This window comes from Ursus americanus, chromosome 36 (assembly GCF_024610735.1).
Source record: "Ursus americanus isolate L20-20 chromosome 36, mUrsAme1.1.p, whole genome shotgun sequence".
Classification (NCBI taxonomy): Eukaryota; Metazoa; Chordata; class Mammalia; order Carnivora; family Ursidae; genus Ursus; species Ursus americanus.
Window position 1 is genome coordinate 24,452,693 of NC_142162.1, and position 24,447 is coordinate 24,477,139.

Genomic DNA, 24,447 nt, shown 5'->3' on the forward strand with positions numbered 1-24,447 from the left:
GAAATTTTTATCTCCTTATCCCCAGTACCTTTGGTTAAGATTCCAAGGTAAAACTCTATCCTTATTCTGTCTCTTTATCTTCATGCCCAGATTTAATAATTCATCATCATCAACCCACTTAATGCCAAAGCTAAACTTCTACTTGTGTTGATGGTGGCAAAAATAGCAGGTACTTGAAGTGCCTAAGAAAGTACAAAGACTGTGCCTAATATGAAGAATACATTTTATGATGTGGAGAATGCACTTGGTTAGAGTGGGACCTCCTGATATTGAGGGTTAGCTTATTGCAGTGTTCTATCCAAGTGCTAGATAGAATGTTTCTATTCTTTCTGGGAGAAAAAACTGGAGGAAAGCTATTAACTAAAGCTAAATCTCAGAAGAATAGGTTTAATGTAGTGTATGCTTTTGTAAAGATCAGAGTCTCTGCATAGAATAGACTTGCTTCTGTAAAGGACTGATAGAATCACAAACATAGAAACTTAGGGTTCTCAAAGAATGCCTTGATTTTGCTTAAACAGATTTTTTTTAAACTGTAACATAAGGCAGTTGGTGGTGTACTTTTGGACTATAATGATTTTAGGTTAACATTAATATGAAAATACTACTTGGATTAAAGTGGTATGATTGTCTTTTTGTTTGGGTTGTGGATGAAAGCTTTATTCAGTATCATTTATTCAGAATTTAGGTATTAAAAAAGGTGCTAGGTAAGAGAGGCCTAGTCTTTTCCCTCAAGGAATTTGTAGTCTAGTAAAGGAGTAGTAAGGTCGCTTCTCACAAATGCCATAAAGAGGCCTAAACCAAGTGTTCTGGAAGTGCAGAAGAGGGAGCATCACATCTATTTGAGAAGTGCAGAGAAGCTTTGTAAAAATGCAGGCATTTAGTTGTGCTTCAGTAAATGGCTAAAATCAAAATTTACCTTTGAAGAAATGGGGACCCATTGGGGTGGCTGGGTGGCACATCAGTTAAGTGTAAGATTGTTGATTTGGGCTCAGTTCATGATCTCAGAGTCGTGAAACCAAGCCCCATGTGGGGCTCTGTGCTCAGCATGGAATCTGCTTGAGATTCTCTCTCCCTCTCCCTTTGCCCCTCCCCCTGCTCTCTCTAAAATAACTCAGAAAAAAAAAGAATGAGAATGAAAATTGGCTTACTTGTGAATGCTCAAAGTGTTGAGCATTCATGTCTTAGGTAGCCGTTACAGAGGTGGAAAAAATAGATTTTTAAAAAATAGGAAATACTCTGCCTTTCTTTTTTTTTTTTTTTTTTGAGAGAAAATGGGAGAGCACAGTGTGGAGGGGGGCTTAATTGGACACTTAACTGAGCCACCCAGGCGCCCCTTTTTTGCCTTTTTTTTTTTTTTTAAGATTTTATTTATTTATTTGACAGAGAGACAGCCAGCGAGAGAGGGAACACAAGCAGGGGGAGTGGGAGAGGAAGAAGCAGGCTCCCAGCAGAGGAGCCTGATGTGGGGCTCGATCCCAGAACGCCGGGATCACACCCTGAGCCGAAGGCAGACGCTTAACCGCTGTGCCACCCAGGCACCCCTTTATTTGCGTTTTTTAAATGCAAAGGAAAAAAATCATTGAGGTATAAGATGATTTAAGGTATCACTTATTTAACCGTACTGGATACATGTCATATAATCTGTCTTAACTGTAACTAGTTATGAGCAAGAAAGGAGACTAGGAGAAGTGAAATCTACTTGTTTCTCTTGAACTTCTTAAAGTTTTGGGTGCTTGTTTAGAAGGTTTTATTCCTAGGGGCACCTGGGTGGCTTATGTGGTTCAGCATCTGACTCTTCATTTCAGGTCAGATCATGATCTCAGGGTTGTAAGATTGAGCCCACGTCTGGCTCTGTGCTGGGCATGGAGCCTGCTGCAGATTCTCTCCCTCTGCCCCTCCACCCCCCCATCTCTCCCTCTCTTAAAAAAGAAAGAAAAGAAAGAGAAAAAAGGTTTTATTCCTCTATAACAACAGTTTATATGAATTTAATTGATCTTTGATTCATGATTTTTGTTTCAGTTCCAATTCTGTCATGTTGCATTGGTTTTTCCAAGGGAACATTTGGAACATGGTATTTGGAAATTTGTTTTGGCTCAGGAGTCCTCAGAGACTAAATTTGATTTATCTGGAAGTCCTATTCAGTAGATCTACTCCAAAGCAGTTGCTGTTGTTCTCTCTCTCTAGTTTGCCTGGACTTCTAATAGAAAGGGAATTAATATCTTTAGCCTTAACACTTCTTACCTAATCAGTCTCTTTGCTAGAGATTAATTTCCAGTCTGCCTGAGTTTTCTTTGCAGCCTAAAGATGTTCTCTATTTTCTTCTAGATATGGCCTCTCTGGCAGTGATGTCCTGGATAATGTAGCGTATGCTCGAGGGTTCAACACAGACCACCAGACCCAGCTCCTTTATCAAGCATCAGCCATGATGGTAGAATCTAGGTATGTCCTCAGTGGAAGACACTGAACATGGCCCAGAGCCCTTACCCTGAATCTTATATATGCTGTTGGCCAAATTGATAGTAACTTGAACTAGAAATGGGGAGATTTAAGTTTTAGTTCTTAATTTGACACTGTTGCATTGTGGTTCAGGTCAAGTCACTGTTAAGAAATGAAGCCATAATCCACTTGAACTTACTGGAAACTTACTCGTTATATAGTGCCTCAGACATAAATGCTGTACAAATATTTTAATAAAACATTTATGTACGAGTATAACTGAATATCAGAGTTTAAGGTAGTGAGGAAGGGAGCAGAATCGGACACAGGCTTGAAGTAGACTTCATAGAGTCCTTGTTCCCTGTAGGTATGCACTGCTCATTGTAGACAGTGCCACTGCCCTCTACAGAACGGACTATTCGGGTCGAGGGGAGCTTTCAGCCAGGCAGATGCACTTGGCTAGATTTCTGCGGATGCTTCTGCGACTTGCTGATGAGGTAAGTTGTGGGATCGGGACAGAGAATGTCTTAATCTTCAGGGACCTTGCTGGGAGGCCAGAGCATTAGGGCCTGGTTTCACAGATAGGAAGAGATATATTAATCATTCATTACTTTGTGGGGAAAGGGGTGGCAGCAGTAAGGTCCTTAGAATGGCCACAAAAAATGACATTTATCCTTTCTCCATCAGTTTGGTGTGGCAGTGGTAATCACCAACCAGGTGGTAGCCCAAGTGGATGGAGCAGCCATGTTTGCTGCAGATCCTAAAAAACCTATTGGAGGAAATATCATTGCTCATGCCTCAACAACCAGGTAAAGTGAAGGGATAGGCGGCTTCGTCTTGGAGTGTCATATTAACTGAAGTAGACATGAAGATATAACATTTCCATTTAAATCCAGTTAAAGCTACCGTTGTATAATTAGACACAGGAGTCCTGGCTAAACGTAACTGTCATGCTCTGATTAGTGCATATGTTTTCAGTTTATAATGGAATTAAAAGCCCTCAAATATGCCAGACTGAATATGAAGGGTATGCTTCTCCCTCATTATTAAAAAAGTAATTGTATCAGTACGGAAAATCCACTAAGGTGGGAGGGCAGGGTAGGAGTGGATTCCTCCAGGGTGGAAATGCCCCTAAGGAATACAAAAAGATTCCCCGAAGTCCTAGAAAGTTATATAGGTCTGAAAAAAAAATTAGATCTACCATAAATAAGAAAAAGATTTTTAAATTAAAACTTTGGTCTGTTTTTTTGTTTTGTTTTTTTGGGTCAGGCTATATCTGAGGAAAGGAAGAGGGGAAACCAGAATCTGCAAAATCTACGACTCTCCCTGTCTTCCTGAAGCTGAAGCTATGTTTGCCATCAATGCAGATGGAGTGGGAGATGCCAAAGACTGAAACATTGGGGTTTTTCCTGTGCTAAACCTTAAGTGCTATAGACTGTTGGAGAAGACTGCTCCCTGGGGTTCTTCATAGGCCTCTTCCTGTTGTGACTGCCAGAAAAAGGCTTCCGGAAAAACATCTATTGTATCGGCTTTTCTGATGGTGTAAACAGGAGACAGGTCAGTAGTCACAAACTGATCTGAAATGTTTATTCCGTCTGGAGTGTATTAATTTCCATGTGAACTATTTCAGGGGAAGTAAGGAATACCTTTGACATAGTGCCTTGGGGTTGCCTCAGGACTAACAGCGATCTACTGGACAATCTTTAGTTCTCTTGCAGACATAAGCTGGGGAGACTGGATTCTTCTCTGTTTGAACAATGTTGGAATGCCTGTGTGGCAAAGAAAGTGGGTCTTCTCACAGGTTCTTTTCTTTCTGCCAGTAAAACTGTGTCAGTCAGAAGCAGGTTAAGTTAGTTTGCCTGAAATATGTAAGAATTTGTGTTTAGTTAAGGGCTACAGAGCAGGCCTACTGGACCACCAGCCCTTCACCATCTACTTGCTTGGTTTTTTTAATTGCTAAGAGTAACTCAAGGTAATTCTGGAATCTTAAGCATTCAGGGGCTCTTTAAGTAGATTTAGTGTGGAGCTGCGAATAGTTATTTGTGCTGTTGATATATATTCAGATGATGGAGCTTATTATCCTTCATTCTAAGATTATTACAGATGAATATGCCATGACTTTCCAGTGGCCTTTGTGAGTCTTACATCGTAGAGTCCTGATACTTGTCTGGATTATTCTACTTTAGGGGTTTGAGATCCTCTTCCTCTTCTTCAGATTTATACTCAGGATGGCTTTTAACCAGCTCTTTGAATTTCAAAGGGCCTGTCAGCTAGTACTGGGAGGAAAGGCATAGAAAATCTGTTGCCTGTGTTGATCCTACTATATATAGGGAGATAGGAAGACGTAATCAATCAATTTAATGCGGCTTTGTTTAAAGAATGGAGTACCTCTCCACTCTTGTGCTTCATTTTTCTACCACATAACAAACCTGGGATGACAGTAAGCTGGAGTGACAGATTCTAGAATGGAAGCTTGGTTCTTGTATAAAAGCATTTCAATCCTTCAGTCCTATAAACTTATCTCAATTATTCTTGTAGGTGGGATTTATCAGGTGAGATTAGGCTTTGTGCTGTTGGCCCTAAGAGTAAACTAGCTGGAACAGGCCTTGTTAGGCAGAGAGCTTAGTTTAGCCTGTTTTACATGTAACTAAAATTTCCACTGAAAATAACTTTAACCCAAGAGCTTAAATTATTTGGTGCTATTTTTCTATTTGTCTGCAGTAGTTTCAATAGTAGGAAACAATTATGGAAGTGTCAAGCAAGAAAGAAGCTGATGGCAAACATAGGGGAATATAGTCAAATTTGGTTTATTTCAGGTTTGTACCAAAATATATTCCCTCAGCATCATTGTTTCACAGTCCCATAAGCCTTATGCACTAGTGTCCTTCCACAAGCTGCCGGGACTCTGGAAGTGAAGTGGTCCAGCTCCTCGGCCCAGGAATACAGTCAGTTAGAATTCACATGATAGGTGAGAAGACGGCAGTATCCATGGGACGATATCCACGGGCTGCGCTGACCGTTCCTTTTACCCTGCTAGATAGGGTATGGCCTTAGAACTATACAGTTTGGTGTTTAATATTAATCAGTAGAAAAGATCAGAGTGCAGGTTCTGTGTTTTGTTCCTGTAGCTCTTTGAAGTTCATCCACGGCACCAGCACACGGAAGACAGCCTCCAGTGCTCTATTACTCTTGAGTCTTTAAGAATTCAAACTACAGAAATCTAGGCCTTAGTATTTCCCCAATTTCAGATAAAGTAAGGGATTAGAATAAATTAACTGGTGGGTAACAGGAAAGAAATTGGGGAATGGTTATGGATACCAGTCAGACCCAGGAGTCAGGACCGTCACTTAAGCAGTCTTAGATTCCTGATGATCTAAGCAGGGTAGTCTTCCTCAGGTCATGAAGGCCATTGAAATGTGATTATTCTCTTAAAATTACTTCTAATTCTTCCAAGTCCTTCTGGAAAGCTGAATCCTAGGGAGATAAGAAAGACTAGGACTTAAAAATCTAAGCCAACATTTCCCAAACCAGTGATAACCTTCCTTTCTGAGCTCTGTTATCACAGTCTTTAACCTACTTTCCCAGGATAGCCTGCAACCTATGAGATCTGCCTCCTCCCCCCTCGGTGAGATATATAAAGGAGCCCACATGCAAAAGTGTAAACTCTTCTGTAGGGAAATAAAACCTCGAGGGAAGATTTTCTTACCTGAAAAGGTCACATGATTCAATAATGGAACCCAGTATTTATTAGAAAAGCTCTTCAAAGTATTACCTCACTGGTGACATCTGGCAGCTCCAGGGCTAACTTCATCCATTGTCTAGCTTCAGAGTTTTTTCCTAGTTCTCTGTAGCACTGAGAAGAGACAACAGTGAAAACCTGGAGAAACACCACCAGGAGACTGAACTTTCAGGACTTCCCATTATATATCAACATACATAGTTCCATCTACATTGAAAAACGCAGGTGAGTTTACCTTGGAAATATATACCCTCCCTGCTTTGGAAAATCCTGGCTGTAGTTCTTCAACCTAGAAAAGGGAAGAAGGCGTTTCAGAAAGGTGATTACCAAAATCAAGTCGGGCTGAAGTTTATTAAATAGAGCTTTCCAGTCCTGGTCTAGGGAACTTTCCCCACAGAACAAGCAAGCATAAGATTGCGGCCTACCAGAACTCCCTCCCGTCCTTCCCAATACCTTTAGGAAGCTTTGGAGGGCATCCTGCACAGTGGCACTGAGAGAGCTTTCAAACAAAGCTGTAGCAGTTTTTTTTTCTAGCCAGCTCAGGTGAGAGACCTGCCACCAAAAGATCAAAGTGTGAATAAAAAGGTGGTTTGTTTTGTTTTGTTGAGAGAAAGCTGGGGAGGGAGGGGGGCAGAGGGAGAGAATCTCAAGCAGATTCCCTGCTGAGCTTGGAGCCTGACACGGGCTCGGTCTCACGACCCTGAGAAAATGACCTGAGCAGAAACCAAGAGTTAGGAGTTCAACCAACGGAGCCACCCAGGCACCCCGGAATTCAGCTTACCTGGTAGCACCACCTGCCAAGGAGAAAGTGAGCCATAGGGTTTTCTGGCTGGAGAGCAATGGCTTTGTCCACGTGCTCCTGAGGGGGAAAATGTAAATATAAATTGACACCAGCGTTGCTAAAGAAGCTGTAGAGACTAGAAACCTCCTTTGCGAGGAGCAAGGGAAGAGCAGGGAATCTGGACTAGAGCAGCACAACGGAAGGGAGAGAAGCCTTTCCTCACCTTGAAGCTAAAGCCACTCTGGATGCGCCTCTGGATGCTCTCATGCTCGGCCAGCTGCCCACAAAGCACCGCATACCTAAGGGGGAGGCCGCGGCAAGCTCAGCGACGAGGAACCGGCTTCCCGTCCACTGCCCCCTTCCCCCTCAAGTAGAGCTGAAAATAGCATTTCTGTATGTACGAAATTCCTCTTTTCACAGATCTGTGCTCCCAATTCTCCAAAGTATGCTAGGTACAAAAAACGTAGGGCCCACCACAGTAAACTTCTCATACTTAATTAACATTTAGGCAGTGTCTCAGTCCAGGTCTCCACAAATTTCCCCTATAATGAGTATAGCCTTTGGGGGGGGTCATAAAAACTTAAAAAGCAGATTTCTAATAATCAGCATCAAACTATAAGGGACCTAAGTATACTGGTTCTTATCTCCTGAGCACACACTAAAAGGTCTCATTAGCTTTAGAAGCATACAGGCATGTCCTTGGGATGGGATACTCTAGGAAATTCTAATGTTAATTTGGGAACAGAAGCAGAGGAAGAAAGGCTTCAGATTTCAGTCCTCTCCACATCCTCCCTCCCAAGGGAACAAAGCCAGCCAGCTTCCCATCTTCGGTCTTCAAAAACAAAGGTCTCACTACCCCATCCCCCAGCATTGTTTCTGGAAGCACAGTTGACATTAAATGAGTGTCCAGAGACCCAAGTTGCTTTTCATATATTCAACAAATATCTGGGAGGGCATTTGTATCTGACACTTGCAGAGGCTCATTTCCGTATTTCCTGCAAGCAGCCACTCCCCAAGAAAAAAGTATGAGACCAGTTTCCATCCTTGGAGTCCAGGAGCCCCAAGGAAATCCACAGGGAAGTGGCAATGAGCTGGCCTCTGAGAAGAGCTCTTGCAGACACAATCTTAGGACAGAAATACGGAAAGCAAAGGGGAAGTGAGAAGGGAATTTTCACTAAAACTGAGGTGCTGGAACCAGGCCCTAGGACACAAGTTGGCCTTGACCCATGGAAGCTGGCAGAACTTTGCCTCACATGAGACAACAAAAGCAGGGCTGATGTTTTTGTAAGCTAATAAACTAAACTTCCTGGGGGTGAGCTCACGTTCACTTTAACTCATGCAAGCCAAGCGAAGAAGGCAACGTCTACCACCAGCCGGGGACTGCAGTTAGTTACAGGAAAGAAGAGCTTGTGCAGGACATGGGAGCTACAAATTGTGCCAGCCTCCCCGAGGAGCCAAGAACCCACATTTTGTAGCAGGGATGACTCTTAAAAAGCTACGCATTTCTCTAAGCCCCGACAACAACAACAACAAATCTTCGAATTTCCCCTTGCCTCACTCCCAGGGCACCTTCCACAGAAAACTCCCCTGCGTCCCTGGCCTAGCCATGTGGTAATGAAGGCCAGAGCTCCCTCTCCTGTTTCCTCTGGCAGGGAAGTGGCTCTCTGCCAGTATAACTCATGCTAGCTCTTCCTGGGACCCTGCACGGTGTTCTTACCACTGGTGACATGCAGCATTCTCATCCCCCTTCTCCAGGGCGGCCTCCGCTGCTGCTTTTCCTGTAGGGACAAAGGTGAGCCAGCGCTGACAAGGACTTGTCTGGGATAATTTTGAATCTGAGAACGAAACGCAGACGGCTTCTCAGGGGTAACGTCGGCTTCACCTTGTTGTTTTCCCTACTTCTGTCATCAGCTGCCCAACCACCTTCTTTCTGCAGCACCCAGCTGATGGGTTCAAAGTTTGTGTGTGTGTGTGTGTGTGTGTGTTTCCTTAGAGTGTGTGTGAGCAGTGGGGGTTGGGAGAGAGACTCTCAAGCAGACTCTGTTCTGACTGCAGAGCCCCAGGCGGAGCTTGACCTCCCAACCCTGAGACCAGGACTTGAGCTGAAACCAAGAGTCCACACTTAACTGACTGAGCCACCCAGGTGCCCCTCAAAGCATTTTAAATATAAAACAACCCAATGGCAATCAAACCGTCACCAACAGACCTTACCCTAGAGCATTGTGGGCATGCTTCAGGGTGTCCATGAATCCCTCTGAAGTTGTCTAAAATTTTAGGTACATGTATGTTTTATTGAGGAGAGGGCCTATCAAATTGATCACATTCTCAAAAGGCTCTATGATCTAAAAACATTAATCACGGCTCTAGGCCAAAACTCCTCACCAGAGCCAAATGTCTGACCAGAAATGATGTTCGTTTAGTTTTCTAGGCACCAAGACTGATAAATCAAGGCCTAAACACATAAAGCTCTTGACAAGGATCTCCCAGGTTGTCAAGTAGCCAGGAGCCCTCTAGCTGAGGAACGTCATGCCTTAAGCTCTGCAGATCAGACCAGAGCACTGACAATGGCTGCTCCAACCATCACGCTATCTCCACCTTTGGATTTCATGCTGGTCACTGGTACTAACAAGAGATGATCAATGGGGGTGCCTGGGTGGCTCAGTCAGTTAAGCCTCTGACTCTTGATTTTGGCTCAGGTCATGGTCTCAGGGTGAAATCAAGCTCCACGCTCGGACTCCACACTCGGCTTGGAGTCTGCTTATCCTTCTCCCTCTCTCCTCCCCCGCCCCCACCCAACCCCTGCTCATGCTAAAATACATAAAATCTTAAAAAAAGAGAGAGAGAGAGAGAGATGATCAACGATCAAAAGAAAGGTTCTTGCTGGTACCAGGAGTCCAAATATCAGCCCAAAAGCTGATCATAATCCTTACCTGAAATTTAGGAGGGAACGTAGAAACTTTTGAAAAGAAGCAAGCAGTAATTAAGCACCTTCTGTTAAAACTTGGAGATTTTTCTGATGAGCTGTATCAATAAATATTTAACTCAACTGACGTGTTCTATTTTGACAATTCTACAAATGCTGGAAACAATGACCTTGAGGTATTGTCAGATTCTATATTAGCAAAGAGATTCAGTGTTTCTAAGTGAGGAAGTAGACATATTTACTTTGGATAGTTAACGTGAGGTACCTAACTAAACCACAAGACCGAGCAGCTCACGGACAGTGCCCGACTTACGGTGTGCGGCTAGGCAGGACCCATCTTCCCCACAAAACCAGTCATTTTTCAAAGTCCCAGGATTCTCAGTGACACGACAGATAGGGACAAGCCCTGAGCTTGGCATAATTCATATGCACCCTACTTGCCAGGATACGGACTTTGGCAAACAGAGTTAAGTGAATCCCAAGGACTCCTAAACTAGCGTATTCTTCCAGACGGCTGCTCACAGGCGCTCACCAAACACACTCTACTGATATTCTTAGACAGCACCTGCCCCCACAGACTCCGTAACTCAAACCAGATTCCTAAGCAGCAGCAAAAAACCCCTCTTCAGATTAAGCGAGCAGGCTTTGCCCTCTGCTGCAGCTGGGGAACGAGAGCAAAGAATTATGCTAGTATGACACAACTACCCCTACAAACATTTGCACCCGGATCAATCACCACGTGCAGGGAAGCAGAGACTGCTATCCCAAAAAGGAAGCAGAAGTCCCTGGGAACCAGAGTTTGTCCCTAGTGAGTAACCGAGCCACAACTGCCCTGACAGCCTATATCTTGGGGATTCCCCTGAGCCCCACACAGACGGGCCAGCTCCACCCCCAGGATCAGTCCCCTTCCCAGCAGGAATCTGTCAGCACTTACCATTTAGGGCATAGGACTTCTTCTCGCTCACCTCTTCGGTGAGTTCACACATGTCACTATAGGCCCGGGCCAGGCGCCAGAGAAAGTCCTGCCGGCTTCCATACTGCAGACCGAACAGAGGGATAGATGAGGCCCCTCTTCAGCTGCAGAGAACTGGGGCTCTGGCTTCGTCCCAAGCCCTAGGTTGGAGTGTCCAAGCTAGTGTGTTACGCGCTGACATCAGGCCAGCCTTACGCACAGCGCTCCACCCCCACACGACCTCCCGCCTGCACTTGGCTAACTGATGATCCGTCCGCTCTAGCCGGTAGATCGCACCAGCCTCCGAGCGAGGGCATGCTGCCCTGACACTGTGAGGGGAAAGGTCAACTGCAAGATGAAATGAGGCACAAGAAGGCTTGCTGACACAAGGAAAAATGTGAGAATGCCCAAGAAAAGGAAACATTCTAACTCTGGGGCATTTATACCTGGGTGAGCATAAATTCTGGCAGTGAACCAGAGGAGAAGGGAACTGTGGCTGAGTGACTTACACACCTGTCACTTGTGATGGAAACTTCAAGTAGGGCAGGCACCTTGGGCTCTGCCTCAAGGGAAATAAAAGAGGAAAAAAAAATATTCCAGTTCTTTCCATATTTCTCTCCACTGTAAGAGGTAGAGCTCTTTTGCAACGGCTCTGCAGGAGACAGAGGACCGTGGGGAGGAAGCTCTGGGGCAGGCGGTACACCCAGGCCCCGAGGGGCAGTGCGGGGCCTACTTGGAATCCGACGTGCAACCCTGGGGGATCCATGCAGAAGCAGCCATCTCACCCTCATTCCCCTTCCTATGTCATGTAGGCTTGCGAACGACCATGCCCAGGGGGCTGGGGGGCTAGTAAGGGCAGACGGGCCACCGGAGCCTCACCGCCAGCTTGTTGTTGAGCAGCAGCTGGAAGCCCTCCCGCTTGTCCTGCTCGCTGCCCTGGTGCAGCTCGTCCGCCTGCTGCAGGAGGGGCAGCACGTCCTCCGGGCCAGGGGAGCCTCCAGCATCCAGGGCTCTGGCCGCCGGGCCTGAAGCCACGTCCACCTCCAGGTCCAGAGAATCCTCCCGCCCCATCTTCACGGTCTCACAGCTCACTTCGTCTTCCCCGTCATCGCTTTCCCTGTCAGAGTCCCGCTCGTAGTCAGACTCGGCATTGGCTGTGGTGTAACTGTGGCGGAGAAAGAGAAGTGAAGGGTCAAGGGAGATTATTTAGCCTCAGAGCTCTAAGGTCAGTCTCCCACCCACGACGTGGGGCTCTTCATGACGCTGCTGTCCAGAGCACCAAGTAAAAACCACTTCTACCGCTTAAGGGCAGAAATCAGTGCTTGAGAGAAAGCTTCCTATGGGAACCAGGGGCTGGGAAAATGATCCTGGAGGGAAAGTGACCAGCTGGGGCACCGGCAGTCGGGGGCCAATGAGAACCCCCTGCCAAGCTACCAAGTTGGCCAGATAATCAGAAAAGGAAAAAGGCTAGAAAGAAGCAGCCTAGAAAGGAATGTACCAGAATGTTGCTAGACCTCATGGTAGAAGAATCAAAGGAAATTTTCTACTTTTTAACATTACATATGATTGCTTTAGTGAGCATATATTCTTTTAAGTAAAAAAGAAGGAATACTTAAGATAAAAACCATAATGTGGGTGGAGCTGATCTCCTGAGCTAGATGGCTCACCAGGCTAAGGGTCTGTCAGTCATTCTTGCCTAATCAGCCAAAAGCACCGCCAGAAACAACATGGCTGGGTGTCAGCCTCTGAGGCCATGGACAGCCCAAATATCTACATTTTCTCTCTCAATTCAAGGTATACCTCTGTCCTAAGTCAGCAGCCAAACCTAAACCACAATAGGAGTAGCCCTGGGAAACCTTAGGAACTTGCTGGGGGTGGGGAAAGGCCACTCTGCAGCTGGAATCAGGAGAGGAGGCAGCTGCAAACAGAAGCGCCTGGGAAGGGATCTCTGGGGCCACCACAAGCCAGGTAGGCGTCTCCTTGGAACCCCTACCTTGATGCACTCACTGAAGAGAAGGCCACGTTTCTCGTGGATCTCGGCCTTCACCAGTGGATGATGAGGGTGTTCTCCCTAACTGCCAACTGAATCAGACAAAAATTGAGCAGAGGACAATGTCAGACTTCCAGAGGCTAGAAGCAGACACCAGAGAAACCTCCAGACTCGAGTGAAGGAAAAGCAGGTTCTGTCAGAGCCAGAAGGTTCTGAGGCACAGCGAAGATCTTAGGGTCATTTAGGGATATGCCTTCCTCCACCCTGGAATCAAAGACAGGGACAGGACACCTACAGCTGGCACAAAACAGACCTGAAGGAGAGACGAGCGAGGCACCCACAAAGGAGGGCAGGACGAGACAGCGTCAAGTCCGGCTGCGAGTGCTAGGCCAGAGAGCAGACACAACAAGGAGGCGGGCTGCATCCAGAATGTACCAAGTGAGCAACCAGACTGAGCACCCAGTCTGTGCTGCCGCTTCACAGAGGAGCTTCCAGAATCATCTAGCAAAGAGCCCCAGGAACAGCTACTACAGGAACCTGTGGGGTACTGATTAGCTTCACCTTGCTTTTAAAGATGTTATCCGAGTTCTTTCCCCCGTAGCAACGTGCCGTAGGAACGTTAGGAATTAAGGGGACAAGGAAAAGTGGCATAGGATTTACAACCAACCGGGTGGTGATGGACAAGACCACACAGAGGCAGCCTAGACAGAGTCCCAACCAATTCTGAAGCCTGGGACAGTAACCTGCCCAAGTGAGAAAATCAAATCAGCGTCTACTGAGCCCAGCCAGACCCAAAGGCAAGACGGGTAAATGGGTTCTCCGGGGTAAGGAGCTAGAGTGTCGTATCGCCTATTGCTAGAAAGAAAGGGGGACCCTATTGCCTGCTGAACTCCCTCCAATGAGGAGTTAAGTTTCCCACCCTTCTCGTGCACAGGCATCAGCAGAGTCTCTCCAAGGAGCTGACCACGACGAATGTCTAGCAATGCCAGGGAGCTCACATGGCTGAGGAAAAGCAGTGGTCAGGAGGGACTTTGCTGCCACCACAGAGTAAGAGCTGGTGGAGCCTGTGAGGCAGGGAGACCCCAGTGAGGCTGCACAGTGAGGAGGCCCCGCGTCAGCGAGCTCTGCCCTGCGAATCCGCACGCCGCTGCTCAGACCGAGCACAGACATCAGCCCCATGAACTTCCAGGGCTTCCACAGCTACACGGGCTGCTTCTCTATCTTCACGCCGGGCTCTCACACCTGTCAGACCACCAATCCAGCCCCTGGAGAAATCCACCAGAGCAAGGGGGGTCCCCTTTGTTTAACATGCCCTGCAGCTTTTGACATCTGCCAGGGACTGGCAGGGACCTCTGAAAAGGCTCTCTGGAGCCGTGCCCTTGGGTGGGACACATTGTTCCCACATATGGTAGAGAACCCATGGCTCCTTCGGAGCAAGGAGGCCTGAGCCACTCGACTCTACCCCTTGAGGAGAGCCCACAAGTCCATGATCAAGGACTCAGTTACACACATATCCCCTTCTGATAATTTTCTTTCTTTTGACTCCTCCTAAGCCCCATTAGAGGAGCTGAGCTGAAGCATTCAAAGACAACCAGGCATGGGAGACGCTCAGTGGTGGGGAAGATAAGACCAACCCAAACGAGGAGATAAATGCCCAAGAAGGAGTGGCAATGAGGTTGCAGGCCATCCTGCTTGCTGCGGGAGCTGGTGTTTGAGGGCAGGCTGGGTTCTGACCAGGAGAGAAGTAAAGCTATGTTTAGTACGATGTTCAGGGAACAACCTTGTGAACCCACGGGGTGACTGCCTCTGCCCTATTCAGTCAGTCCCCTGGGAGCTCAAAGTTGCTATTTTATTTGGAAGAAGAAGGGAATACAGGTTTCAGTGGAGTAGGCTATCAAATATTCTTAGCCTTTCATCCCTCAAAGAAGCGCTCCTCCTCTAGTCCCACGTGTTCAAAGCCATTCCAGAGTTTGTGGTCTCCTCCCAAAACTCCCCCTTGACCTATATGGCACTGACCATGACAAAAAGAATTATTCACCACGGCCACTGCCCCAGATGGCAGCCAGCTCAACCAGAGTCTCGTGCCACATACCACCATCAGCCTCTGCACGCCACAGGATCAGTCACGGGCTGAGCCTGCTCGTAAGTAAGAAGGCCACCCTTCCTCTCATCCCAACACCCTTATGGCCTCAGAGCCCCAGTGAGCACCCCAAGCAGTGAAGCACTCATAAGCTTCCCCCACTAAATCCTCTGGCTCTCCTTGTTCCCAGAAGTTTGTACAACTTCTTTCTTTTTTAAGATTTATTGAGAGGGAGAAAGAGAAAGAGCGAGCCCATGGGCACCAGCAAGAGGGGGAGGCGCAAAGGAAGAGGAACAGGATCTCAAGCCGACTCCCCCACCGAGCACAGAGCCCAGCCCGGGCTCAATCCCACCACCCTGAGATCACGACTCGAGCCAAAATCAAGAATCGGTTCAACTAACCGAGCCACTCACGCACTCCTTGTACAACGTCTTAAAATCCTCATGAAAGGCCTTGAGTTCTACATCTTGATCTTGGGCAGAGCTGTGACCTCTCCTTCTGTTCTACCTTCTTACAAATGTTAAGTTTCCCACCCTAGTGACGTGCCTCAGTGGGTCGCAGAGAGATGCTCCTTAAATCTCAGGATCCACTAGCAATTACCTTGTCCTTCTTTCTCTTCACTCCAGATAGGTCAAATACGAATTCCATTTTTGCCCCCTCCCCTAACACAGCCTTCTAGAAACAGAAGTATTAGGTAATTGAAAAGGGCCACGTCCATTAGCCCTTGACAATACAGATAACGGGTCAGAGAACCCTGACAACAGTAGTCACAAATGGAGGCCTAAAGCTCTTACCAACACTTGCTTGTTGCAAGGGGTGCCCGAGCAATCAGCGACCAAATCCAGGACAGATGCCCAATGGCAGTAATATGGAAAAAGAGAGTAATAATATTCTTAATTTTCTTAGAAAACCAAATGAGGCGAAGCCGGAGAATATACTGTCCCGAGCAAGAAAATGAGGCTGAAATTTTGTCAGACGTCCTCCCCGGGCAGTGAGCTGTGGCAGCTCTTGGTTCACGGGAAGAGCTCCCGGGGACTGCAGGGGACACGTCTTCCTGCGAAGGCCTTTCCATGCCCCGCAGCCAAGCCAAGCCTTAGATCACGGACCCGCACACCGCGCACGAGCGCAGCTGAGCCTGCGCCTACTAGCTGCGTGACTCTGGGCAAGGCGTCACCCCTCGCTCAGCGTCTCCGTCTGGGAAAAGGCAGAAGCGTGGCGCCCGCTTCACAGCACCGCTGGGAGGATCGGGTGAGGAGATGGCTCTGAAGTGCTTGGCATGGTGTCTGCCAGAGGGAAAGAAACAGTAGGTAACATCACAAGGTGCTGCCGCCGAAGGAGGACATCGCGGCAAAGATCACCTGAATGGCCGTGTGCGTGTTTATAGCCGAATCAGTCCTTCTGTCCCGACAGAAGGCTGGGCTGTTCTCTGTGCCAGTCTTTTCCTTACGGAGAAACAAAGGTCAGCCTCGACACCTCACGGGAGCTAGCAGCGGACGAGGGCAGAAGCTGCCCACGACGGCACCACAACAAAGATGTTCATTCCAACTCCATCCTCGAGACCAAGGTTCAAAATGGCGCTCGTGACTTAAAAAGCCCTTAGCCTGCCCACGTTTGGAGGCCGTCCACCAGCCCGTATCACAGTAAGGCCTGCGGTCAGACCTGCTGGGCCACCAAGTACTCGGGACAGTCGGCTCCCACCTGTAAAGATGGCAACGGAGCGAGAGCAAGCCTCCCGTGTGGGAAGAAAGGAGCTCCCAGGAGAGGGGAGCACAGTGAGAGCTTGGAGGGCTCTGGAAACCTGGCTCAGCCACTGAGTGAGGGAAAACAATGGTTACAAAGTCCTTGTGATAGCACAGGCAAATGCTCAATTAATGTTACAGGAGAAATGAAAGTAAAGATGATGGCAACCCTGGCAAACACCAACCCCGAGGAAAGTGACAGGTGCGAGCATAAGCCGTGTTGGCATCTCATCTGCCTGGGTGACGTCAGGTGGATGGTTTTTCTTGTTTCACCTATTCCTGATTTTATTCATTCATACCCTTACCTTGTTCCCAAGATTGCTGACAGCAGCTCAGTGTGAATTTTCCATACAGAAACTGCACTCTCACAAAATGTAACCTGCCTGAAGCCACAACTGCCTCCAGGAGAAAGGACTCACCCGCCTTCGCTCTCGGCATCTGTGAACGTGGCTCCTGAGGTGGCTGTGAAGTAGACGGAGCTGGACCCAGTAGAGTCACTCCTCTCCCGGGCAAATGGGAACCTTCGCCGCCGAGCCACTCTCTGGCTCTCTTCCATGTGGGATCTGAAAGGCAGGTCCCTTTAGAGAGGGCGCCATTAGGCCCCAGCCAGCCCGTCTTTCCCCTCCCCATGAGGGAACCTCTTACTACTGCTGCTCATTAGAGGGCCAAAGACAGAGGAAATCCTGGGTTTCTACCCTTAGGAGAACAAGAAGGGCAGCTCCCTGGACCCAGCTGCCCCGGCAGAGCAGCTGAGTGGGCACAAAGCATGTCAGCTGCTACAACAGACCAGGAGGGCCCAACAGCAGCAAGGAACTTCTGGAAGGCAAGGTACCAAGCATATAGCTTCCTGGCCAATGACGTGAGAAGCTATAAGACCGGCCTCTGCCTTAGAGACGGCAGCAAAGGCCAGGACTCAGCTCAGCTGAGAAAGCTACAGGGGCTGGGAAAAGCCGAGGGGCAGGGGGCACGGCGGGACCGAAGGCTGCATCACTCACCGGACCTCGCCGACGATCTGCCCCGCAAGCCCCTGCAGGCTGCTCCTCAGCTCCTCTACCTCGCGCCGCAGGGCCACCAGACTGGTCAGCACGAAGTCCAGGCGCTCCAGCACGTCCTCCTGCCCCGCTCGCGGAAGGCTGGGCAACACCGCGGCATCTCCAGCCTCACCGGGGACCGCCCGAAAAGGCCTCACTGAAGGAAGGACAGCACGCAGTGATGCTCAGGGGACGCAGTGAGGAAAAGGTCTTGGAAAAGGTCTTGGACCTGGAGTTTAAGAACACTTGCTTCTCACTGGAGCTCAATTTACCAAAACCCTTGAGGCTCAGACAGTATATGTTCGCAGCTAAGTCCTGGTAACAAGTCTTCGAGTAACTTCAAAGAAAAAAAAATCAAGATCCCAATCTCTAAACAAGAGCCCTCTGTTTCAAGAACCTTTCACACCAGGGCCTTTAGCAATACCGCACCCCACGGCAGGTAATGTAAAATGCTTGCAAGAACGCAGTACCTAGAAGGCAGGACACCTGCCCTGTGAAAGGAAAACAAAACCCTTTACCTGTCCATCTAGGTCCCAGATACTAGGCAGTCAAGACTAACCACACAGCAAAACTAAAATTGAGCTCAAATTCTGAGCTTTCACTTTGCAAAGAAGAGCAAAAGAAACTCTCTGAGATCCTCTCAAGGACTCCATTTAGTATCATTAGTGAAGGGCAAAGAGAAAGGGGCAGTTACTAAGAGACAAGCCCATCCACACCCCATGGGAAGAACACCATTCCCGGGCCCTCATTTGAGCTCTGGGTAAATTCCAACAATAAATGCTAATAAACCGGTAGCTACCCAAGGCCGCTGGACTAGAAAATGTAAAAACAGTAAAGAAACCAGGAAGGCGGGACCCACAGTCCAGGCAAGCATAAATGTGTTAAAGGAAATCTATTAAGAGTCTAGGCTGGAGTACAGTACACACCCAATATTATTCAAGAACGTAGAGCGAGAATGATCTCTGGGGGCGCCTGGCTGGCTCAGTTGGTAGAGCATGCGACTCTTGATCTCGGGGTCGAGAGTTCCAGCCCCATGTTGGGTGTAGAGATTACTTAAATAAAACTTTAAAAAAGAAAGACCTCTGGGAACACGGCCACTTTCTCCAAACATCTACTGCTAAGAAATTACAAATAAGCCACAAGGAAAAGAAAGGAAAGACAAGCACACTTGCAATACTAGGCTACCAGCAGGTTATAAAATGCTGACAAACAGTTGCAATCTAAATTGGTAACTCTTTGAAGACTCCTCTAAAACTAACTTTCAGTCCATCCAACATTTGGTTATCAGAGAAACACTCATTGCCAATTAACATGGGGTGACATGATCACAAAGCTTCTCTACTACACACACCTGAGGAGAGTGCTTTGCACCAGCCCTAGATGCTTTGCTCAAATAACTTAAGGTCAAAGTTTTGCAAAACAAAAGCACTACCCACTTCACCTGTGGCTGGCTTCCAGCAACATTCAGCTTCAATTGCAGAACACGCACGCCCACAGCCACAGGTGACCAGGCCCAATCCTACCACTTAATTGCTCTGTGACACCCTGGGTAAAGTTACATAATCTTTTTGAATCTCAATTAAAAAAAAAAAAAACTTGGATAGTTTCCAAGTTCCCTTCAAATTCTCATACATAATTTAATACATAAACCTCAAGGCTTAATTCCCCTAAGATTAGTTTTCCCTTTTGCCTTATTTTGGACTCTTTCTCTACTTATTAAACCCCTCGCCCCAACACTAAGCAAGTGCCTTTAAAATGTACGTAGCACTACTGTAGCCTGAACTAAGAGTGAAAGCTAAACAGCCTTTTCACAATACGCTTTCCTGGGATTACAAGAAAAAGTACAGAAGAGGAAGGCTGCTTTCCTTTTCAATAAGCTTTACAGAAAAGTGAAACTCTCAGACACCCCCCTCCGTTGTCCTGTTCCACGGGCTCTGCTAAAGGCAGCCCGGACCCTGGGCCCATCCGTCAGCCACTGACTGTGCCCTCAGGTGACCGGCTTGTACCTTGACGACCCGGCTCTGAGGTCTGCGTGTAGTCCAGAGAGTTAGGTAGGCTCTGGCTGTGGCCATGGCGCTGGGTCCGTTTCCACCGCTGGCTGTAAAGGGCACATAGGAATCCAACGCCCGCGGCAGTGCCCAGCAACAGTCCCAACCCGGCTTGGGCGCCGCCCAAGACCCCCAGTCTAGACATGCTGCACCTGTAGCCCGCGTGAACCACCGGGAGCAGGCGGGCGGGGCAGGGAAAGAGAGATTCGTGAGCGTGGTCCTCCCACCCCGAAGCTCCCGACTACCCTCACCCCAATCCGGATCCTAAGGTTTCCGCCAGACCCCTGTGCGTGACTACCGTACCTCTCACCCACCTTGGGCGCAGCCTCCCCTCCAACACACCCGCAGCCCTGATCTCAGAGTCAGGTTTCTGGGCCTTCAACTCCCTCCCCCAGGCCCACGACACTGCAGACAACGAACCCGCCGCCCCGGCTGCAAACTCCAGGCCACCACCACCACCACCCCCCCCTTGGAAGTCGCCCTGGCCCGGCAGCAAATCAACTCTGACCCTTAACCGGCCGCTCACAACCAAGGAGGCAGCAGCCACGGCCGCCGCCTCACGCTGTCAATGACCGTGACGTCATCAAGCCGCGCCGCCAGCCCTGCGCGCCGTTAGGAAGGCGGGGTGAGATGACCGCTCGAGGCTCCGTTTCCGCCCACGCTTTTTCCAGGGGGCGGCGCCAGCGGGAGCGGGAAGGAGGGACCCAGGAGAGAGAAGGGAGGAGGGGAAGAGGAGAGCTGGGAGACTTCTGGGTCCGATGTTCCAGCAGTACCCCTGTCTGGCCAGATGAGGTTCCATTTCCCTCCAGTCACACCAGTTTTCTGCTGTTTCCGAATGTCTTTCTCGCTTTGCGTCTACTGTGGCTTCTGCCTAGAAAAGCCCGTTGTCATTCTGGAAAACACCACCCTCTCCCCACCTTTCCTTGGCACTCTGTCAGAACTAAGACTTTAATTTCGGTTTGATTTGCTCATGCATTTTTACTCGAACCATTTACTGAGCATAAGACAGTAGCACCTTTGGCAGTTCAAATTAGACCAGATAAATTGTTGGTTACTTACAAGAGGTCCTTGAGTCACCAGGGCCAGCTTCTGCCGAATGATACTTAAAAACTCTCAGAACAGATGCAAATGGCAGCACTAAAAAAATCATAAACCTTACATTATCTGTAGTACCTTAAGAACAGGGTTACAAACTGTTTTTCCATTTCCAGAATGTAAATGAAATTCATTCCTCTAATGATAACATTTTTTAAGCACTTGGGTGAGGCCGAAACTTGAGTTGATCTCTAGTTGCTTAAATTGGTTCAGATGCCATTTCATTTTTTAAAAAGCTGTATTATTCCGGATTTCTGTGCCCACTGTGAAAATTAATAAAGGGAAACCACCAATGTAGACACAGGCTGCTAGAAGGGAAGAGGGGAAGGAGCAACCATACCACTCAACGTCAATTACAGAAAGAATTGTCAATCACAGACCCCTAACGGAAGAATCTCAACAGAAGAGAGCCATAAACCACAGGCTCCCACAGAGAAAGATGTACATTGCATCCCTTGCAATGTATCGGCTGCCTCTGCGACGCAGCCAATGAAAACCCATCATCACCCCAAACTCTTGCTACTCTCCAATGCATTGGTGTTCCAAACAACTCCTCCCAACTTCCTCCTTCTTTTCCATAAAATAGCATTCCTCTCCTTTGTTTGTCGAACTTGCCTATGGTTTTGTTGTAGCTTCCTTGTCCTAGATTGCAAACCTCTGCTATTCCTGAATAAACCTATGTTTTTGCTGGTAAAATAACTGGCAGTTTTATTTTTAAGGTTAACTCCACCCTGGCCCGTTGATTTTTATAATTTCACTTTACTTTTGAGATTTTATGCAACTTCTTATAATTTTAAAAACTGAAAATACAGGACTATGATTCCAGTTTTACCACCAGCGTTTCTTTCAAGTTAAAGTTTCGTCTGGTGACAGGTGAATGACCTAAATGAGTCTTCCTCAAATCCTTGACTAGATATATTTACCTTTAATTGTGAGATAGTTTACAAATAAGAGAGTACATTTAATGTAATGTACACTGTAAAGAACAATTTAAAGGCAACAAGGTTCCCACTCTACAACCTAAGGAATAGAAATTTACCAATACAACCTACTTATTTTTAAGGATTCCATTGAATTGGTATCTTCTGAGATACACTATCATTGTCTTGGTGGTGAGAAAAGAGTTTTTAATACAGTTTTTCCATAATTTTTTTGAGATAAGCATGTGTTTCTTTAGTAATAAGATAAGCATTTTTCTGAGATAAGCATGTGTTTCTTTAGTAATAAGAAAAAATATTAATTTTTGGAGAAAATAAAGTCATTTCCTTTGGGGAACCTTCCCAGACTACCACCTTGGTGGACTTAATCTTTTTATTCTTCTCTGCTCCTGAGGCTTGGTTACCTCCATTATACTTGGTTCCATGATTATTTGCTTTCTAGTCTGGCTACCCAACTGGAGTGTTCACTCTTCCAGGTTGGGGTCATGCTCCGTTCACCTCCACATTCCCTGAGCTCCAATGCAGAAGCCACCCATAGAAGCTGAATGTGGAGGAAGAAAGGAAAGAAGGAATAACCAATATCCAGGCCCGACCACTTAGACAATGGCTTCATGATGAAAAACTGACTTGTGGAAGCACAAGCTCTCCTCTTTCTGCAGGGGAGGAAGATCTGCCAGATAAACTGATTGTGGCAAGAGGTGAGGCCAGATGGGCAGACCAGGCAGGGGAATTCATTTCCCTCTGGATATTAAAGATCTTATCTGGTGGGCATGTGGCTGCCAGAACAATCAGCGAGGGCTGGGTGATTCTGGATGGAACTCTCTATCTGTGCCATCTGCGGACCAGTTTTGCAAATGTAATAAAGCTCTGGCAGCCTGAGATATGCACTGTCTTCCTGTCTTCCCGTCTCCTCCTCACCCCAGCCCAGCCTGAGAGAACAGAGCAGCCTTCAGATTCCTGCTCTCACCTCTGCCCCCAACAGACAACCCTCATCTACCTAGCTGGCTCTTCCAAGAGAGGCAAGCAACACAGTCAAACACCTTGGGACGGTGGCCCTACCCCCTGTGTCTAACCACGAAGGTACCTGACACGAAAAAAATTGTTCTTATTAAATATTCAATAGCTACAAAAGGGTATCTGTAATACTTCTAATACAATAAAGATTCAGGACATATATAACCGTTAACATCCAGGTCCTAGTGTGAGAAAGAAAACATCACTTTTGCCTTGTAAGACTCCTGCACAGCTGTCCCTGCGGTCCCTTTCACTTCTCTCAGAGGTAAACACTGCCCTGAATATTACCTTTGTCATTCCCTTACTCTTCTTTATAATTTAACCACATATTTTTTATTGAATTGTTATTTAACCGTTATGTTTTTTAGTAACATATAATGTATTATTTGTTTCAGGGATTCAGGTCTGTGGTTCATCGGTCTTACACAACACACAGCGCTAACTACAACACGTACCCTCCCCGATGGCCATCACCCAGTTACCCCATCCGCCCACCCTCCTCCTCTCCAGCAACCCTCAGTTTGTTTCCTAAGATTAAGAGTCTCTTTTGGTTTGTCTTCCTCTTTGCTTTCGTCTTGTTTCATTTTTTCCTCTTTTCCCTTATGATCCTCTGCCTTGTTTCTCAAATTCCACGTATCAGTGAGATCACATGATATTTGTCTTTCTCTGATTGACTTATTTCGCTTAGCATAATACCCTCTAGTTCCATCCATGTCATTGCAAACGGCAAGATTTCATTTTCTGATGGCTGAGTAATATTCCATTGTATATACACCACATCTTCTTTATCCATTCACCTGTCGATGGACATCTGGGCTCTTTCCATAGCTGGGCTATTGTGGACACTGCTGCTGTAAACACTGGCGTGCAGGTGTATAGGACTCTATTTAAATGAAATGTCCAGGGGCACCTGCGTGGCTCAGTCAGTTAAGCATCTCTTTACTTTTGCACTTAGCATTCTTCATTGCTATGCAGTTTCCGTTGTATCAACCAAAAACTTACTCCACTTTTGATGGACATAAGGACTGTTTCCATGTATTTTTGCCAAGTACAAACAGTGCTGTTATGAATATTCTTATACATGTATCCTGATGAGTGAGTTTTCTTGAGGTTTATCTAGGAGAGATTTAGCTCGGTCATACCCATGCACAACTGCCAAGTTGTTTTTCCAAGGTGATTGTATCAATCATAACGCTTTGCAATCTCAACAGTAGTGTTCCAGTCGTTGGATCTTCTCACCAATACTCAATGTTTACAGATTTATTTATTTAGCAAATCATTAAAGTACTATCTCACTGTGGTTTAAAATGTAGTTTGAGGGGTGCCTGACTCAGTTGGTTAAGCCTCAGATTCTTGGTTTCGGCTCAGGTCATGATCTCAGGGTGGTAGGGTCAAGCCCTGTGTGGGCTCAGAGCTCAGCCCAGAGTCTGCTTGAGATTCTCTCTCCCCCTCTCCCTCTGCCCTCCCCACTGGCACTCGCTCTCTCTGTCTCTCTATAAAATAAATATATCTTTAAAAAATTAAATATACTTTGATTTGCATTTGTGGGATTTCTAATGATATTGAACACCATGTCGTCAGTTTATTGGCCATTTCCATTCCTTCTCTTGAAAGTGCCTAGTCAAGTCATTTGCCCATGTTTTTTCTATTGACTTATCTTTTCATTGTTGATTTGTAGGAA

At 47.1% G+C, this 24,447-nt stretch overlaps 3 protein-coding genes across 7 annotated transcripts in view; 1 reads left to right on the forward strand and 2 right to left on the reverse strand.

Moving 5' to 3' along the window:
- Positions 1-4,025, forward strand: part of RAD51 (RAD51 recombinase) — a 30,627-nt gene extending 26,602 nt beyond the window's left edge. For both annotated transcript variants that reach the window (XM_045770865.2, XM_045770856.2), the window contains exons 7-10: positions 2,326-2,439; positions 2,804-2,933; positions 3,124-3,245; positions 3,706-4,025. In XM_045770865.2, the coding sequence (XP_045626821.1) occupies positions 2,326-2,439; positions 2,804-2,933; positions 3,124-3,245; positions 3,706-3,829 (490 nt within the window). In that variant the 3' untranslated portion in view covers positions 3,830-4,025. The remainder of the gene's footprint in view (positions 1-2,325; positions 2,440-2,803; positions 2,934-3,123; positions 3,246-3,705) is intronic.
- A 1,202-nt stretch (positions 4,026-5,227) lies between these two features.
- On the reverse strand, positions 5,228-20,362 carry RMDN3 (regulator of microtubule dynamics 3). Of its 4 annotated transcripts, none has more exons than XM_087859139.1 (13): positions 20,228-20,362; positions 19,678-19,871; positions 17,636-17,828; positions 17,060-17,203; positions 11,711-11,996; positions 10,814-10,916; positions 8,674-8,791; positions 7,180-7,255; positions 6,957-7,034; positions 6,629-6,727; positions 6,411-6,464; positions 6,209-6,289; positions 5,228-5,910 (listed from the first exon to the last, which is right to left on the reverse strand). In XM_087859139.1, the coding sequence occupies exons 2-13, from the start codon at positions 19,862-19,864 to the stop codon at positions 5,857-5,859; spliced, it is 1,473 nt and encodes a 490-aa protein (XP_087715265.1). In that variant the 5' UTR covers positions 19,865-19,871; positions 20,228-20,362; the 3' UTR covers positions 5,228-5,856. The 4 variants fall into 4 exon arrangements, with proteins under 4 accessions (XP_087715265.1, XP_087715267.1, XP_087715266.1 ...); XM_087859141.1 differs by lacking the exon at positions 20,228-20,362 and adding an exon at positions 20,034-20,164; XM_087859140.1 differs by lacking the exon at positions 20,228-20,362 and adding an exon at positions 20,023-20,154.
- Positions 20,363-20,496: 134 nt separating this feature from the next.
- Positions 20,497-24,447, reverse strand: part of DNAJC17 (DnaJ heat shock protein family (Hsp40) member C17) — a 45,851-nt gene continuing 41,900 nt past the window's right edge. The window contains exons 11-12 of the transcript XR_015723163.1: positions 20,779-20,856; positions 20,497-20,590 (exon numbers count right to left, since the gene is read on the reverse strand). The gene's annotated coding sequence lies outside the window, so the exon portion shown is untranslated. The remainder of the gene's footprint in view (positions 20,591-20,778; positions 20,857-24,447) is intronic.